A 17,717-nucleotide genomic window follows, 5' to 3' on the forward strand; every position below is an offset into this window, starting at 1 on the left:
CTAAGTGGTCCTGAGTGAGTTGGAATCATAGCCAAGAGTTTCTAATTGGCACAGTATGATGTTAGGATTAACTCAAGCAGAGCTTGACATCAGAAATAATTTAATTTTTCCATCTCTAAAATACCTGTGTCAAAATCTGTCTTCCATCAACATGACAGCTATACGCTTTGTATTTAGTTTTTATCTGTAAAACTAGTATAATGATATATAATACAACCTAAAAAGGGTTGCATGGCACAGATCAGGGACAGTGACCGACAGAAGGCTCTATGTGCCCAGAAATTTGTCTTGTTTTCTGCAGTTTGCAGAGCCTTGGTGGATCCCCCAGTGGTTTTCTCACCAGAACTGAAACACTGCTTTGGGCCAACACTGTTACTGCTAAGCTCTGGTTAAAATGAAAGGGAGCGAGAAGGGAGAATTTGGATTTAAATGGTTACTTCAAATATTCAAGCAATTTCTGCTTAAGTTGCTCGTATAGATGTGTGTTTGGTTGAGCTAGGAAGAACGCTCTCTCCCTGCACAGCTTACCTCAGTTACATATTTTGCAATCTAACCATCCATTGTTTAGTCAGTTTTCACATAAAAATGTTGAGTAACTTTTTTTTTTGTTCTCAGCTTAATATCTTGTCTGTTTACATACAGAGGCAAGAGAGGCTGGAACTATGTTTTGTCCTCAGATAACCAAGGGAATTGTTCACTAAATATTTGGAATACGGTGTCAGACTTTCAAGGAAGGGAATGAATATTACTTCTATGCTGAAAAGTGCCATTTTGCTTTTTTGTAACTTCTATTCCCTCTGAAAATAATAGTAGTAATTAAGCTTGAATACTTGCAGTTGACACTCAGGGCTGAAAAATATTAAATGTACCACATAGTGAATGTTTAGTATCAAACAACTTCAAATGTTGCCTCCCAATTTGTATAGTGGATAGCAGTATTCAGTACTGATTAGATACTGCAAATGAACAATTTCTTGACCCCTCAGAAAACCAGACAAGCAGGCCACCAACAGATACTTCGGCAAACAAGCGAACTGCTGAGGGAACAACCCAGGTAGGTTGTCGATTATGTTTCTATATAAACTTCTAAAGTTACAATCCACAGGAGATAAGCTCTTTACCTTTACTGCTCATAATGAAACTATTTTAGTTTTCTTTTTGTGCCATCCTTTCTAGTTTCTGTCCATTTGTATTTTTCTTCTTCTTCTGATCCAGAGTATTACTGGGAGCATGAGCTTCTGGTAATCCTTTCAGAAGTTTTCCAATGTGTTTGTGTAAGTAGATGACTTAGTAATTCCAGAGAACAGTAAAACCGTGTCTGGTACCACAGAGCTAACATGAAAGAAAACCCTGCTTAGTTTTTGTCTTAAGGCCTTGAACTTAAAGATACAAGTATTTTGTAAATTATTGCAGCTCTTTCATTTTCACACTAATCCAGAAGTTATTAAGAAATGGAGTTATATTTCATTTCCATGTCATTAAAAAAAAAAAGAGAAAAGAAAAGAAAGAAAAAAATTTCTTCAGGAATAACTACTTCATGATAAAGGGGAACTTCTGGATTCTTCATCTAAAATTTGTTGACCTTGCTTTGAAATTTTAAGATTGAATTTAAGCTACTTAAAATAACTTGTAATTAAGTGTTTTTTTTTGCATACAGATATTTCACAAAGCACCTCGTACTTAACGTTGTTGTTGATTGGAATACATTTAACTGTGGGGAATAAAATGAATTACTTCTAGCCAAAATTTCCACATTTAATGGTGTTTCAAGGTGCAGATAAATCTGAATTGTATTTCAAAGCAAGAAGAAAATATTCTGTTTTTCACTTGTTGCAGAAATAGTCTGACAGAGATGACCAGTATTATAGATCATAAGTCATGCCTTACTGAACCTTTTAATTAAATTGTTTAATAAAGAATGGTTGTCATTTTTAAAAGATACCTGTGGATTATAGCTATAAAAAATTGTCAGTGTTTGATATGTAGGAAATTAAGTATCAGAATGGTTGACAGATTAATGGCTTTAAGATCTAATTTTCAGTATAAGATGCATATTTTGAAATTTTTCTTCTTTGGTAGAGCCTGAAACCCGGAAAAGATTTTGGAAAAAAAAGATTGTGTGTGATAGTGGTATTTAGCAATGGAAGGTGAGCAAGGAGGAGGGAACTGATAGACACAGGATGCTTTCTGGTTTTCAGCTTTTTGTTATAGTGTATGTTTGTAGGTTTGCTTTCGATCAAACCAGTTAAAGCATGTGTAATGCCATGGTTAATAAAGAAGGACCAGATGCATTTTAATTGGCTAGTGAGGTATGAAACTGACGTGCCATGTCATTTGAAAAATCCAGTTAATGCCACCTGCTTTTTGTTATGTAAGATCCAAAATATTATGTATTACTCCGCACTTCACAGCTCTCAGAACAAAAAGTAGTTCGCTGTGTGCCGTATACCTGTGGCATATTTGATGGTACAACTTTGATCAATTGTTTCGAAAAGCAGTTGAAACATGAAGAGACCTCATCAGAAAATAAAGAAGCGATAGAAGCAGCACAGAGGAATTTTAACTTCCCCGAGGATGTCCTCTTTGGCTTGGAGGAAGAGGAAGAAGATGCTAAGAGCATCAAAAACACCCACAAGCAGACTGGCTGGGCAGCTAACCTATTAAAACAGTGGCTGGCCAAAAATGGCAAGGATCCTAGCTTTGAATTGGTCCCAGTAAGTGAACTCAATGATATTCTAAGAGAGTTCTATTACACGATAAGGAATCATGATGGAAATACCTACAGTGTGGCAAGCTACAAGTCAATGCGTGCTGGCTTAAACCGGCATCTCAAAATGCCACCGTATAATCGTCAGATTTGCTTAATGAAGGACAAAGAGTTTGCTAGTGCAAACATGGTATTTGTGAGTGTGCTGAAGATGCTGCGCATGCAGGGAAAGGATGAGACTCACCACCATCCTCCTATAGCTGCTGAGGACTTGCGTAAAATTAAACAGTCTGGTGTGCTGGGATTGCACAGTCCCCTGGCACTCGTCAACAAGGTGTGGTTTGATTTGCAGTTGCATTTTGCCAAACGAGGGAGGGAAATTTTAAGAGATCTGGCTCCAGATGCTTTTGTTGTTGAGAAAGACAAGAATGGGCGTCGGTATGCCATGTTTAGGTATCCTGGCAAAGGAAAAAATGGAGAAGATCCTCATAAAATGGGTAAAATGTATGATATGCCAGGGGACCCAAACTGTCCTGTTTTATCCTTGGAGCTTTATTTGTCTAAGTTGCCTCCGGAGCCCCCTGCCTTTTACCTGCATCCTTTAAAGCTAACATCAGAGCAAATGCAAGAACAACCGGTATGGTACAAAAGAGAACCAATGGGTGTGAACTACTTAGGTACGATGATGCCCAGGATAAGTGTGGCAGCCAGGCTCTCCCAGCGATATACCAATCATTCGCTCCGAACTACCACCATCCAGCTACTGTGTGAAGCAGGACTGGGGCCTAGAGAAATAATGGCAGTGACGGGCCATCGCTCGGAGTCTGCTATTAGACACTACTGGGGAGCTGCAGAAGTTCGCTACAGGGCTTGGTCAGATATAATGGAGAATAACGCCCCCAGTTACCTATATAGCAAGATCCCAAATGAAGTCATAAAAGAATCACTGTCTGGTGCCTCCACCTCTTCTATAAAGCATGTTGTTGTAGAACGAGGCAAAATTTTATTTCCTAAGAAATCTGGGGTGCTACCTGGCAATAGTTCTGTGACTTTAGTCCCTAAGGGACATACAACTCACAAATGTAAAAGCCCCATCCTGTTGAACCACAGTTCTTCCAAGGTGTTTCTCCCAACGAACATAGACAGTGTGAACCTAACTGACAGTCCCCTTCAAGGCTGTTGTAATGATCCTGTCTTCATAAAGCGTGTGATAAAACAAGAACCGATGACTTGATGCTTCTGTAATGGAACTGATTTTGAATGAGTTACTAAAATGGAAAAATTATCAAATTTGTTTTTTCACTTGGTCTACTAGGGAAATTTCTTGTGGTCTAGTTTAGCAAGAAGTATCCTGTTCACACTCCTGAAGGGAGCTATGGAACAGAAACTTAAAACAGAGCAGGGCTTGGAGTTTGTATGACTTTCTGTGGCAGCTGGGACTTTTAAGTGGCTGAGCGGAGATATTTAAAAAAAAAAAAAAAAAAAGGAAAGGGGGATATTGATTTCCACTGAGCTGAAGAGCTATGCTTTCTACACTAAAGTGCATGGCTTTTATATTTTGTGAAGAGTGTATTTATTACACCAGTCTGTGCCTGCTGGCACTACTGTAGCATCTTACAAATCAAATACTTGATTACTGGAAATCAAAGAGAAATGTACAAGCTGAATGAAACAGACAGAGATACGCTACAAATAGATACACGTGCATGAAAACACCTGGAATTGCTTGACCACTGTCACTCTCTTTGTTCAAGTTGTTGCCAGAGGACTGTGCTGTTTTTTGTTGTTGTTGTTTTAAACGTTTAAAATTTATTTCACCTGTGAGCTACAGATTTCTGTTGCAGAGCCTTTGTTTTCATCTTTCAGATTTCTGGCTAAGATTTCAGTTGTTCTGAGCTCCAAAAGCACTATTTGATACAAATTATACTAAAATTGATATCTCTTCAGTTGTGCATGAAATGAGGAAAACGTTCTCAAAAGAGTTGAGAATAAGTTTATTGCTTAAATGGCCAGTAATTAGAATTGAAGTGTTGTCTCTGTGTGTGCTTATCTTATGAGAGGTGTATTTTGTATTTCCCTCTCACCTTCCACTTTATTCCATTACCTTTCACACTGCCTTTGCGGTATAGTCTTTGACAGTCCATCAGAACTCTCTCTCAAGAAGCATGTCCTGGTTTTCCCCACCAAACGCTATCAAAACACTCCATTTAGTTTTAACTTTAGATTAGCTCATTAGTCACTCTATTAAACTGATCCTATCATTACATTTTGCATAGGAGGGTTTTGACAGGTCAGAAATCCTCACAGGAAAGTGGATATGAATTACGTCTGAGAAATGAAATTGTATTTTAAGAAGGTTCTTTAATGAAAAAAATTACAAACCAGGAAGGCTAGTCATAGTTCGTTTTTAATGAGCCATAGTACAGAACCTGACTTGACTCATGGTTTGTCTTTCCTTTTCTATGCCATAATTTTTCATTACAGATTCTGACAAATAGAGAAATACTACTATAAAAATGAAAATTTGGCCATCAAATCATGGTCTAGGTTGGAAGAAGAAACAGCATAGCATTTAAAACTGCTTTCCGTTATATTAGCTGAATAAAATAAGAATGGCTTCATCCTTTTGAAATGCATGCATACATACTTTTGTGTATGTGTGTGAACATAGCTTATCACATTAAGGACTCAACTGGAAGTGTTTATGTTGCTCAGTAGTAGAACAAACTAGAGAAATATTCCAGCTGAAATAATACATTTGCCATGAAAAATTCTTAATTCTTTGCAGAATTTCCTTGCTGAAAAAGACTTTCAAATACAGAATGTGATTTAGCATTTTGTCATAATCTGAACAAACATCAAGCCGATGCCTGGCCTTTGCAATCTTAATCTTGGCTGATGATGATGATCTTTGTGGCCTCGGGTAGATCAGTTATACTTACTTGATCAGTTTTCTGCAGCATAAGAGCAGTGTGGAGTGTTCAACTTTCTGCGTGATCTCATTAAAGATTAAGAGGTTTTGAGATTGCTACATACATCTTATGTGTTTATTTTATGTTTACAGGCAGTTTTATTTGCTGCTGTTATAAATGAACAAGCAAGTTGATTAGGTATAATTCTAATATAAAAATTATTTCTGCCACACAGTCCTACGCTTGCTTAGTTGCAGCATCAGTTTGTGACATCATTGACTACAGAAAGGTAATCACACATCCAGAATTATTTTATCAAGCATATAATAAATCAAACAGAAATGGCAAAGCAATCCTTTTCTAGTGACTAGAAATAAAAATTGACAAAAACAAAGGGCAAACTGTGCTCACAGTAAAGGAGAACTGTGCAGTACCTTATTCTAAGATTTTCTAGAATAATGTAGGTTTCCAAATTCTAGGGCTTCGTAGAATTCATAATTCAACTTGACTGGAAAATTTCATTTTTTGTTTGAAAAGGTTTGCTCCAAACTTTCACCGAGATGGAAACGTATTATTTTCTCTGGCATAGAAATATCCTGTTGTCTAGAGATAGTTCCTTGTTCTGGCATAACAGAGTTGAACATTTATCCTGCAGAAACAATAAAAGTATGTTGCCAGGAGATCATTTTGTTTTTGTTCCCTTTTGCTGCATACTATTATGGTCATACTGACCACATGCCCTGCTCTGGTCCTAACTGCATCTGTGTAATTAACTATAACAGCATATTGCTAATAGTTTAATTCCTTAACACAAATCTAGTGGGTAATTCAAATCGGAGAAAAAATAAAAATAATAAAAAGAAAGGACTATTGTGGCAAATCTGGGCATGTCTCTGATTGTTCTAAAATACCATTTGGCTTCTAATTTGACTTCCATTCTATTGAATGATAATTAAGTATTTTTAGCTTCTAATTTGTTAAATTGTAATTTTACTGACACCAACTGTATACAAAGTCTTCTTACTACCTTCAGCTTGAACCTGATACTTCAAAGCTACTGACTGCAGTACTACTATGTTTTTATTTTCATATGAGAGTAAAATTTTTTGAAACTGAGAAAAAGCATTCCTGGTTTGGGCTGGAAGTAGGATTGCTTTGAAAGGGCTGGAGTTGTTAAATATTGGTGGAAAGCTTAATAGAATGAATTTTAATTAGTAGAATATATTTCTAGCCTTCTGCAAGTGAAAAATCTTCCCTATGCCTCCTCCCACTTCCATTCCAGATCCATTAAATGGATCTTCCCTACATATATTTCCTCTCTAGAAAAGCTGAAGTAGGCAAACAGAGCAGGTGTTTGGCTGCTTCTGTAAAGTCAGCTTTGCCTGCGTGTGCAGTAATATGGGGGAAGTGGTCTCCCCCCACATCACCCCTCTCCTTTTGCCCTGTTATTCTTTTCTGAGAAAATTTTAAGTCAGTCCTGTTTATTACAGTACAGGTTATATGCTGTGTTCATGAAATCTATCACGGTTGCCATGAATTGAACTCCTCGGTGGCAGTCTCAGCAGAGAGTCTCAAACAGCATGATAACTAATTTTGTTATTTTTTGTTTCCTTTTCCATTATATTTCCATTACATGGTAGAGCATGTTAGTGAACCAACAGGTTAAGTACAGTTTGTTGTGATTTTTAAGGCACCATTGGTTCAAATCTTAGTATAGAATTGTTAGTCATAATTTAAAATTCCCTTTAAAAAATGAATATAGCAAATAACACATTGAAATAAATTTATCATGTGTCACTCTTGAATTTTTCTAATTAGATTGTCTTGTAAAATTCATTTTCCATTTCAGTTGCAAAAAAAAAAAAAAAAAAAAAAAAAAGCATTTAGCCTTTACCAAGTCAACTGAATTTGTTTTGTTTTGTTTTCCTGCCATGCCAGTGATTAAATTCCATTTTCCATGTTGGAGCTGATTCTGAAAACAGGGAAATGACAGTGACCTTTAATAATAAATGTTATTAGTTGATCATCTCATTTTCATAATGAAGCTTCAGTGTGTGTGTGTGAACTTCTGTTTTCTGTGTTGTTTTTGTTGTAAATTTGGAAATCTCTGCTGTTGGTTGCTTCAAGGAGTACCCTAATTTTTATTTTTAGTAAGTGAGTGTAGTATCTGACAGTATAAGTTTTTTTTCTTATTTCTATGTAAGTAATTCATCCCCACTGTAAGGTACTGTGATCTACAGTGTGGGAGATGAAAAAGGTAAATGTTCTTCACTGTACGCACTTTTCCTGTGCCCACAGAAGAACTCAGTTGTGCAGAATGTCAAATATCTGAAGGCATTGGAACAATGCTTTGAAGCGGAAAGCTTTCTTAGCTTTGTGGTTTTAGTCTGGTACATCTCTGGTTATCCTCTAGAACCATGCAGCTTTTCAGTAGTTGAACACTGTCTAGGTTGGTATAGTCAAAGTTATCAGTAAGCAGCTTGGATGTAAGGTTTTGCTCTACTTCTACTTCTCCTTTTTCAGCCCTCCACTGCTACTTGCTCCAAAAGGGATGGTCCCAGGGATGTAGGAGGGGGCATCTTACTGTGTTTGTCGTAGTCTCTGAACTTCAATTTTTTCCTGTTTGCACAGAAATTTAAAGCATGCTATTCAGTCACAGTCATTTTGCCAATGGCCATTCCAATGCCTCAGGTCCCAGAACTGCATTTTTAAACACATGATGAGCACTTTTAATGTATTACAGTACACACTATTGTTACAGAAATTTAGTTATATAACAAGTCTTTATAATGGTTTTAAAGTATTTTATTATGAATCCCAGTTAAAGATACAGGAATTATATATATATATATATAATATAATATATAAATATATACATGGCATACTGAGGGAATCTATGAAAGTGATTTATTACATTGTGACGTAAAATAACAGTGAGCAAACTTGAATGGGGTTGGATATGTTAAAACTGGCTGACATAAAATCAGCCTATTCAAGAATGAGTATGTTATATTTGTTGTACCACTAAGTCAGGCAAATAGTCTTTTCTTCCTTGTTCCTCACTCTGGGTGCACCTTATCCTCTTACGGAGCAAAACGGTCTAAATTTCATCTGTGCATTTCACCTTTTCAGCTAATGTTAGGTTGTAAAAAAAAAAAAACACCAGTGTCCAATCCATTTCCCATTGTTTATGACATGCCTTGATTTGTTTGGTTGTCTACAGTTTAATTTAAGCCATTTTGCTGACTATTGGAAGTTTATCTGGTAAAATGTTAATAAAGTACATTTATAACTTTTTTCCCTTCATTTGCAATGTGTAACGAACTTTGTGAGTGTCTGTTGGGGAAACAATGTGAACAAAGTGGACATATCACCTTAAAACGTATATGCAGCGATTAATTCTATATTGTTGAAGCATTATTGATGAAAATGTTTCCTGGCATTTCATGGCTTTGTCACTGAAAATAAACGTGCATAATTATATATGTAAAATGGGATACTTGATTTTTGTCTCTGACCCCGGGGTTATGTTTGTGCTGTTTAAAAAATGCACCTAGCTCTCATCTGTAAGGTGAAACCTTTACCTGAGACTAATTTGAATTCTACATTGTAAAGGTGTTAGCAAAGGTCATTCAAGAATGGGTTCACTTGATTTTTTTTCCTTACAACAGCTACCCAATTTCAGCTATGTGATGTCCTGTTGAGAATTCTTTGGATGATTTTTAAACTCATTTTTTTACAGTGGGTTGTCTTTCCCTGAGACTGTCTCTGTTACTTAAACCAGCCCCCAGCTACTAAGAACAGCTTTAATAAGTACATGTGCTTGTGTTTTATAGGCTCCAATTTGTCAGTTTGGACCAAAAAAATCTAGAGGTTTTTTTATAAATATTCATTACAACAGACACAAGTAATAGGCTTCATTAATCTGAATTAATAGCTTTATTATTATATAATGGCTTAATTAATGGCTTCGTTAATCCTTTTACTGATTAGTAGTATATTTCAGTGGGATTTGGAGAAAGAAGGTAGATGTTTCACCTTACTAGAGTAAGAGCCAGTAAAGAGGTGTGTGTGTGTGTGTGTGTGTGTGCATGTATGCATGTATGTGTTTATTATATACCCTTTTAACTGTTTGATTAAAGAAAAAATCATCGCAGTACAGAAATCCTTCTAAGCATTGTGTCAAGTGTTCCTTCATAGATTTAGTTGGAATTACATTTGCTAGTGCCTAAAAACAGGCTTTCTAGCAATCAACTTTTTATATATGTTTCTTGATTTATGTTTCTTACTGATGGGGGTAGCAGAGCTAATGTCTATTCTTTGCAACAAATAAGTGAGAGGGTATATAATACAAAGGGGTTACTAAGACTGGCTACTCATTTTTTGAATGCTTGCATTGTTCTGTAGAAAGTGTTGCACGGTACTGAATAAGGGTAAGGGGGAATGGTCTGGTAAATGGAATACATAAAATGCTGAGATAGGTATTACACACTATCAAAACAATATTGCAGCCCTGTGAAATTTTGTTTGTGCAAAATGCAAACTAGGTAAACTACTAGCTTTATTGCATTATTATTTATGTTTTCATTGTGGTAAGAGATGATGAATGCATTTGGTGCCTGATAAAATAAATTTTCATGACAGCTTTGCAAGGCTGGAATAATTATTTCAATTGTGTGGGAGTTAACTGCATTGGAATTGATAACTGTTAGGGAGTGATAAGTTTGAAGCAGTCTGTGATGGAAGTATACTTAAATATGTACTAAAAAAATGATTTTCGCATGTTCTTGCTTGTGCTTGAAATCTGTAGTTTTGTATATGGATGACAAAAAACAAAATATGGGCTTTGTACTTTCCCATGCGGACACAGGATCATCCCCACGCACATGCCAATCCCAGAACATACTTTTAACATCATTCCCCATAATTTCAGATTGATTTTGCTATTATATAACGCCTTGGTGCGTCATGTATGACTGGTGGTGTGATGCTTCATGGAATGTCTCTTTACAACCCCTTTTTTTTTTTTTTCCCTGTTTTGATAATGTAGAAGCTATTAATAATAAAATTGTCTGCACTGTGTCATTGTGCCACAAATAATCTTCAGAGTTTTGATCATTACTACCCTGGAATTAATTTTGATTTTTCACTGTTTTTTGGTGTGTTTTTGGGGTTTTTTTGGTTGTTTTGGTTTGATATTTTTTCTCCATTTTTTCCACTTTTACTTACTTAAATGTTCTGTTATGAAAAGCAGGTGGCATTACAATTAATAGTGTGGTTACTTCAATGTGATGAACTGAACCGTGGCGTTATATAATACCAAAATTTATTTTTTTTGAATCACGAATATCATACTTAAACAGAGAAGAGCGTATTCAAAACTTTCTTCAAAATACTAACGGTTACCTTTTGGTATTTCATGTGGTAAAATATATGTGCATGCTTGTGTGTGTATGAGTGTCGTTATATAAAATGATGTAACAGATAACATTTTCTGTTTGCTTTATATTCTAGAGATTTCTTTCACAGTTTTCTTCAGTAGTTTATCATTGACATATATGCTATAATGTTCTAACCACTTTTTTTTTTTTTTTTGGTCAAATTTCACAATTGTAGTTATGATGAAAAAATACTCTGTTCTTTTCTCAACATCATCTACCATATGTTCTTTGGTCTTTAAATTCAGTCTCCTTCCTTGTATTTGCTTTCTTCATGGAATTGGAGTAACTTTTTTTTTCTTCTTTTTTTTCCTTTCAAAATTGTAAATTAATCAACCTAATTTGCAGCAGTGCTGTCTGAAAAAGTTGATATTCTTTCTCCCACTATAACATATTTTATGATAGTAGAAATTGGTCTCAGCACGTGGAAAAACTGAGCATGGTACATAAGACGTACCGAGTCAATGTCGTTAGTTATGACCCTTAGAGTACATAAGATGCCTGAGTCAACGTCCCTAGTTTTCCAGAGGCAGATTCTGCTTCAGAATCCCTTAAACACCAGAAACAGACGGTCATTTCATTGTGAGACTGATTCCTTTCTGATTTTCATTTATTCATTTTCTATAAACTCAAGTATTTCCTGATATTACTGTCAATGATATACGGGGGTGTAATGAAAGTCTTCAAGACAAACAGAAAAAGGTTTTGATTACTTAGAATTTACATTGGTTTTACAGTAAAAATGGTGACTTCATAGCCACTCACAAATTGGCAAATCTTGTGAAAGTTTCAAATTCAGGTGACCCTGTTCTCTGTTTGTGTCTTCAGAAAGTTCCATGGTTTTGATTTCCTCTAAGACCTCTTTTCTTGTATACCTCTGTTTAAATTTGTGTAGTATTCACACGGCATTGATTCTTGAAAGCCACTGTCTAGAATGTATAGTTCTTTTCTTTCTCAAGGAAAGTTGTATTATATTTTTTCTCTAGCACTTCTTCCCATAATTGTGTGTTATTTATCAGTACATCTATTTCTCAGTACTTTCTTTAATTGTTAAAAAGATTTTTGTAGTTGGAATTTGGAAGAAGCGAGATGGTTTGTTGCAATAGTATATGCAGTGGAAAATGCATGAAATTCTGAGTATAAGTCACTTTTACCAATTTTTTGTAGATAACCATAAATTGTAGTGTAAGTACTGTATATAATTTTTATGCAAAAATTAAAATGTCTCCTGTTTGTTTTCATATTAAAAAGACAAAGTCTTGCTCTGAAAAATTAGTGCAATCGATCACTTTTCATCATAAGTTTTGTAGCTACTAGAACATTTAGAAATGCCTATTTCTATTGTAAACGTAAGAAAGAAAAATGTACAAATCTGAAAATTGTATTCATTTTATACATGCTTTTCATTATTTTATCTTCCATAGGCACCATAAAGCAGTTTTAAGCCTAACTGACTAAGTAGTATTGAGAGAAGCCTACAACTTAGTCTCTGGTTCAGGACTTAGGAGGTTTCACTCACATATTTGAAGGGGATGAAAATTTACTCTTGAGAAGAGGGGCAAAACCAAAAGTCTTTAAGTTGTTCTTTTCACAAGTTATGTGGAAGAGCGGCTTGGTACTAAAATACTTTTCCTCCACACCACCCAAATTAGATGATTGCCTGGGGCATTTGCCATGCAGTCAAAGTCCAGGGTAGTTATATGTATTGTTAAATGCTGCAGGTGTAGAGGTAACAACCTTGTGAACTAAAGAAGCTAGGGCAGGGATGTTGAATTTGACAAGATTTTCTTTAAATAATACACTTTTCAAAAGACCTTGAGACTGTAAATGTATGATTCCTTCTTCTTGGCTGGCTTTTTGAGGGAAAAATGCACAACACTGAATGAGTGAAGTCACAGTACAGAACACTCGCATAGTCCTTCTGACTTGGACTAGTGCATGCTCAGCTGCTCCTTGGCTTGTAATTATCTTTTCCTGTATTTTTTCTTCCTTTTGCTTCTTTTTTTTCACCTTTGTTTCTGCTTTTCATCATACCTTGCAGTCTTCTTCACACATTTCACCTTACGTGAGCTTAATTTCCTTTTATGACAAGGTTACTCATCTGTTTGACCAAGGGAAGCCAGTTGATGTAATCTCTTTGGATTTCAGCAAAGCATTTTAAACAGTTTCTCACAGTATCCTTCTGGATGAAATGTCCAGCATACAGTTAGATAAATGATGCATAATGCAGTGGGTGAATGGTTGGGCTCAAAGGGTTATGGTAGATGGGGTTGCATCAGGTTGGCCCAAGGGCTCCATTTTAGGGCTGGTTCACTTTGATGTTCTTATAAATGACTTGTATGAAGGACTTGAAGGTATACTAAGTAAGTTTGTGTGTTATGCCAAATCAGGAGGAGCTGTTGACTCCATTGAGGGTAGAGAGGACTTGCAGAGAGGTCTTGACAAATGAGAGAGCTGGACAATCACCAACCACTTGAAGTTTAATTAGAGCAAGTGCTAGATGCTGCTCTTGGAATGGGGCAACTGTGGCTGTACGTACAGACTGCTGGGGCAGGAGAGGCTGAGGAGTGGTCCCACAGAAAGAGATTGGGGTGTTCTGGTGGATAACAAGTTGGATACAAGTCAGCAGTGTCCTTTGGCAGCCAACAGGGCCAATTGTATCCTGGGGTGCATCAGGCACAGCACTGCCAATCTGGTCAAGGGAAGGGATTGTCCTGCTCTGCGCTGGTGTGGCCTCACCTTGAGTACCGTGTGCAGTTTGGGGTGCCACAATATAAGGATATAAAAGTATTAGAATGTGTCTAAAGGAGAGCAGCAAAGATGGTGAAGGGTGTAGAGGGCAAGATGTGTGAGGATTGGCTGAGGCCCCTTGGTTTGCTCAGCCCCGAGCAGAGCAGGCTGAGGGGAGGCCTCATGGCGGCCTGCAGCTCCCTCATGAGGGGAGCAGAGGGGCAGGCGCTGAGCTCTGCTCTCTGGGGACAGTGACAGGACCCGAGGGAACGGCACGGAGCTGGGACAGGGGAGGGTCAGGCTGGGGGTTAGGGAAAAGTTATTCACTGAGAAGGTGATTAGGCACTGGGACAGGCTGTCCAGGGCATTAGTCATGGCACCAAGCATGATAGAGTTCAAGTGTTTGTACAATGCTCTTGGACATGTGGTCTGGTTTTTGGGTGGTCCTGTGCAGAACCAGGAGTTGGATTCAATCCTCATGGGTCCCTTTCAACTCAGGACATGCTATGTTTCTGTGTGTTTTGCTTTTCAACTCCAATTTGCATGAATCTGCTTGGGCTCGTATACATTAGACTGAAGCATGAAACATTCAGTTACAGGACACGTTGTTTTTATGCAAAGTATCTTATTGCAAAATGGAAGTTCACTAACCAGGTGAAGAATAAAGATGTGACTATATTAGAATTAGGAAGCTGGGAAGAGATGAAGTCTTGTATTTCTCTTGCTATCTTCTAAAATTTTTGTCACATTTATCTTTAAAATGTGACATTTCCCAAAGGAGATGATTTTCTCAATCCACCCCCCCCCCCCCCAAATAATAATTTAGAAACTGTTAGAGGAATATGTTTTAAACAAAGATTATATTTATTTTTTGTTAATGTTTTTCAGAATGTGTGCTTTCTTTTACTCACTGCAAAAAAAAAAAACAAAAAAAAACACTGCAGAAATAAACATACGTATAAGAAGTAATTCAAACCTAAGCAGATGAAACTGTGCAATAGATTTGTGCAGATCATACAAAATCAGATCTTAAATAGACATAAATGCTAGTAATTGTTAATTTCTATTTCCATTTCAAAAGTATGAAAACCATGTTTGTGCCTTTGGGACAGATGAGGCCCAAGACATCTCTGTGATTAATTGCTCTTTCAGTTTTGTTTTGTGTTTTGTTTTGTTTTGTTTACGTGATGCCTGCATACATGTATACCCACTTATTTGTATCAGCAACTCTTCTGCATTTTGTTAAATGTTTGTTCTTGTTCCCTTATAACTGGAAGCTCAGATGGGAATGTGGTCAGCATTGGTCTCACACTCTTTGGTATCCTGACAGCAGGCACAGAGAATTTGCACTCTTATTTTCATGATGTGTATGTGATTGTGTTTGTCATGTTGCTTTATGTAAAATTGTTGCACTTCTGGCTGGCATGTGAAAGCAGAAAAAGATTCAAACTGAGGTAGTCAGGGACAGTTGTGGTTGACTGGATGGTTTAGGTCCCTGTATTGCTACTCCCTGGTTGCACAAAGTTATGACGTCAGCTCTGGGTAAACCGGTGCAAAACGTAAGTGTGCATGACAGCATTTTGGATGTGAGGGCATATACATTAACATACGTAAGCTGTTAAAATGGATGGAAGGCAGTCTTTACATTTATTTTAAATCCCAATGTAAAATTTTAAGCTTTCTGTTGATTATTAGAAACTACCCAGTGGCTGTTGTAAACAGTTTTCTTGTGCCACTTCTGGTCAGTTTGGAGACTGCTTCATTTCTGAAAAATGAGAAAAGGGGGCTTTGGAGGTTACGGTTTTGTTGGTTGTGGTTTTGTTTGCTTTTTACAAAAATTTAGTTTGTTTTATAAATATGTTCCTGAAATAAATACAAATCACTTAATATTACTTTGGTTGTTTTGTTCCAGTTACTGTTTATTTGATACTCTAGGCCACTGACTTGCTATTCAGACTTGCTAGGCATGTGAAATAAGGCACAAGACATGTTTTGGGTTCTCATGAAATGGTTTTTACTGTTCCACTAGTGTGATGAAAACGTGTCATGGTTGCATCATCATGCTCTTCTGCTGAGATCAGCTGAAGGTGGTTTGGGTGTTCCTGACTTGTCTATGTTTGGAGAAAGCTGAAAACTCACAGTAGACCAGAATAACAATACATTTCTGTGTTACCACTTTCTACCAAGAAGCCTTCTGAAGTCTAATAGTAGGAGCTGAAAAACGTATTCTCTTATTTCAGTTTTTGACATAAATGTGAAGGTTGTTCATGCATGTCTGGAAGTCCAGTGTCATGCTTTTTTTTCCCTTCACTGGAGCTTCAAGCCTTCTTAAGGTGGTTTGTTTTGCTCTGAGCAGCATGTCGGACTCTCCTCTTCTGTTCTGCAACAGGGCAGTCCCTTCCCCTGAATCCCATCCCCTTCTTCATTTTACAGAAGCAATAGCAGTTGTTTCTCTCTAGCCTTTCCTCAAACAGTTCTATTATAAACTAGAGTTTTGGCAAGTCCTTGTAGCAACAAAAATTTCCTGGAGATAATTCATGCATAATATAATCATGATACCCAAAAGGGCTGTTTGTATTTTCTTAAATGGTTGGGCACAGAACATTCGGAAAAGCATTTATTACTTGCTTTTGGCAGGGATGGTTCCAAATGCTTCCATTTGTAGGTCTTAACCATTCAGGTGGTAAGCCACGACACTTCAGAAACACCTGGTATTGGGTGATACAGCATCTCTCTCAGATCATGGAAATTCTTAACTTTCCTGTAGGAATGTAGTATAGACCAGTCTTCCAATCTCTGATTCCCATTTCTTTCTGAATCTCTTCTCTTTTCTGGACTTGAGAGATCTACAAGAATTTGAAAACCCTGCCAGTGCTACAGAGTATAGAAAGGGACCCTGCTTCTCCTTGTAAATGTTAACTGATGTTCTGAACAGTCAAAATTCTGACCTTTGTGGCAGGCATAATTAGCAGTCTATTCTGTGAGGGAATACCCTGACAGCACCATACTTCCCTACATGCTTTTGGTAAGAGACGCAATATGTAGCATTTTCAGTGTTTCAAGTTTCCTTAAAATTTTCCTGTACCCCTAAATTTCATTCGAAGGTGATGTATTGCAGGTGAACTAGGAGAAACTAGCTGGGGAGTGCTGTATGTGGAGTACGGCTTCCTCTTGGAATAGCTGAACTCCGTGCCGTGGAAGTGGGACTGTGGGTTGTACCACAGAGCACCACTCAAAACTGCCCTGCAGATCCACAGTGTCTTGTGGAAAGAACCAAACCACTTACGGATATTTCCTGTGAGGAGATTGCTGCCAGGGTTGTTCAGTACAAAACCTTGAATGAAGTGACTAACTCAAAGAAGGTCTTTCCTTCTGAAAAGGGCATGCTTGAGACATAACCGGCTGATTGGATTATTTGTTTAGTATTGCCTGTTTAGGTAACTAGAGATTCTGGCCTTCTGGAGACACCAAAATCAAAACTGCATGCAGTAACACATGCAGACTTGGAAATTCAAAGAATTCTCAACTGGCATGGTTAAGTAGGACTTCCAAACAGTTTTATAAAGAATATTTGTTTCTAGGGATTTAGATTTCCGTGTAGAAGAAGAATTGAAGGAAATTACTTCAGACTAACAGATTTTATAGTGGGGAAAAATAAATAGCTTCGTGTTAGTTTTTTCTTTCTCCAGTTCTTCATAAATCTCCCTACTCCATTTTTCAGTCTGCTTTCTCCTGGCAAGGAGAGCCATAATTCAAAATATACATCATTGACTGGGAAGATAATCAAGTTGGGATGAAATTCCTCTTGGCTTTGTGTTAATCAAATACTCATTGATTATTTGAATGTGTTTTTTATCTTAAGCTTCAAGTGGTTAAATGAGCTCATCATACTAAGAAAACTGAAGCTGGAAGGTTTCTGAAATAGAAATC

The 17,717-nt window shown here is 37.0% G+C and overlaps 1 protein-coding gene across 10 annotated transcripts in view; it reads left to right on the forward strand.

Moving 5' to 3' along the window:
• ATF7IP (activating transcription factor 7 interacting protein) overlaps positions 1–17,717 on the forward strand; it is a 102,761-nt gene that overhangs the window by 73,294 nt on the left and 11,750 nt on the right. For 3 of the 10 annotated variants that reach the window (XM_082761752.1, XM_082761757.1, XM_082761750.1), the window contains exons 10-11: positions 987–1,054; positions 2,412–14,040. In XM_082761752.1, the coding sequence (XP_082617878.1) occupies positions 987–1,054; positions 2,412–3,941 (1,598 nt within the window). In that variant the 3' untranslated portion in view covers positions 3,942–14,040. Of the gene's footprint in view, positions 1–986; positions 1,055–2,411; positions 14,047–17,717 lie in introns of those variants that run through there. The other 7 variants (XM_082761758.1, XM_082761759.1, XM_082761756.1 and 4 more) reach the window with 6 other exon arrangements.

Source organism: Aythya marila (assembly GCF_965140915.1).
Source record: "Aythya marila genome assembly, chromosome: 1".
In the NCBI taxonomy this organism is placed as follows: domain Eukaryota; kingdom Metazoa; phylum Chordata; class Aves; order Anseriformes; family Anatidae; genus Aythya; species Aythya marila.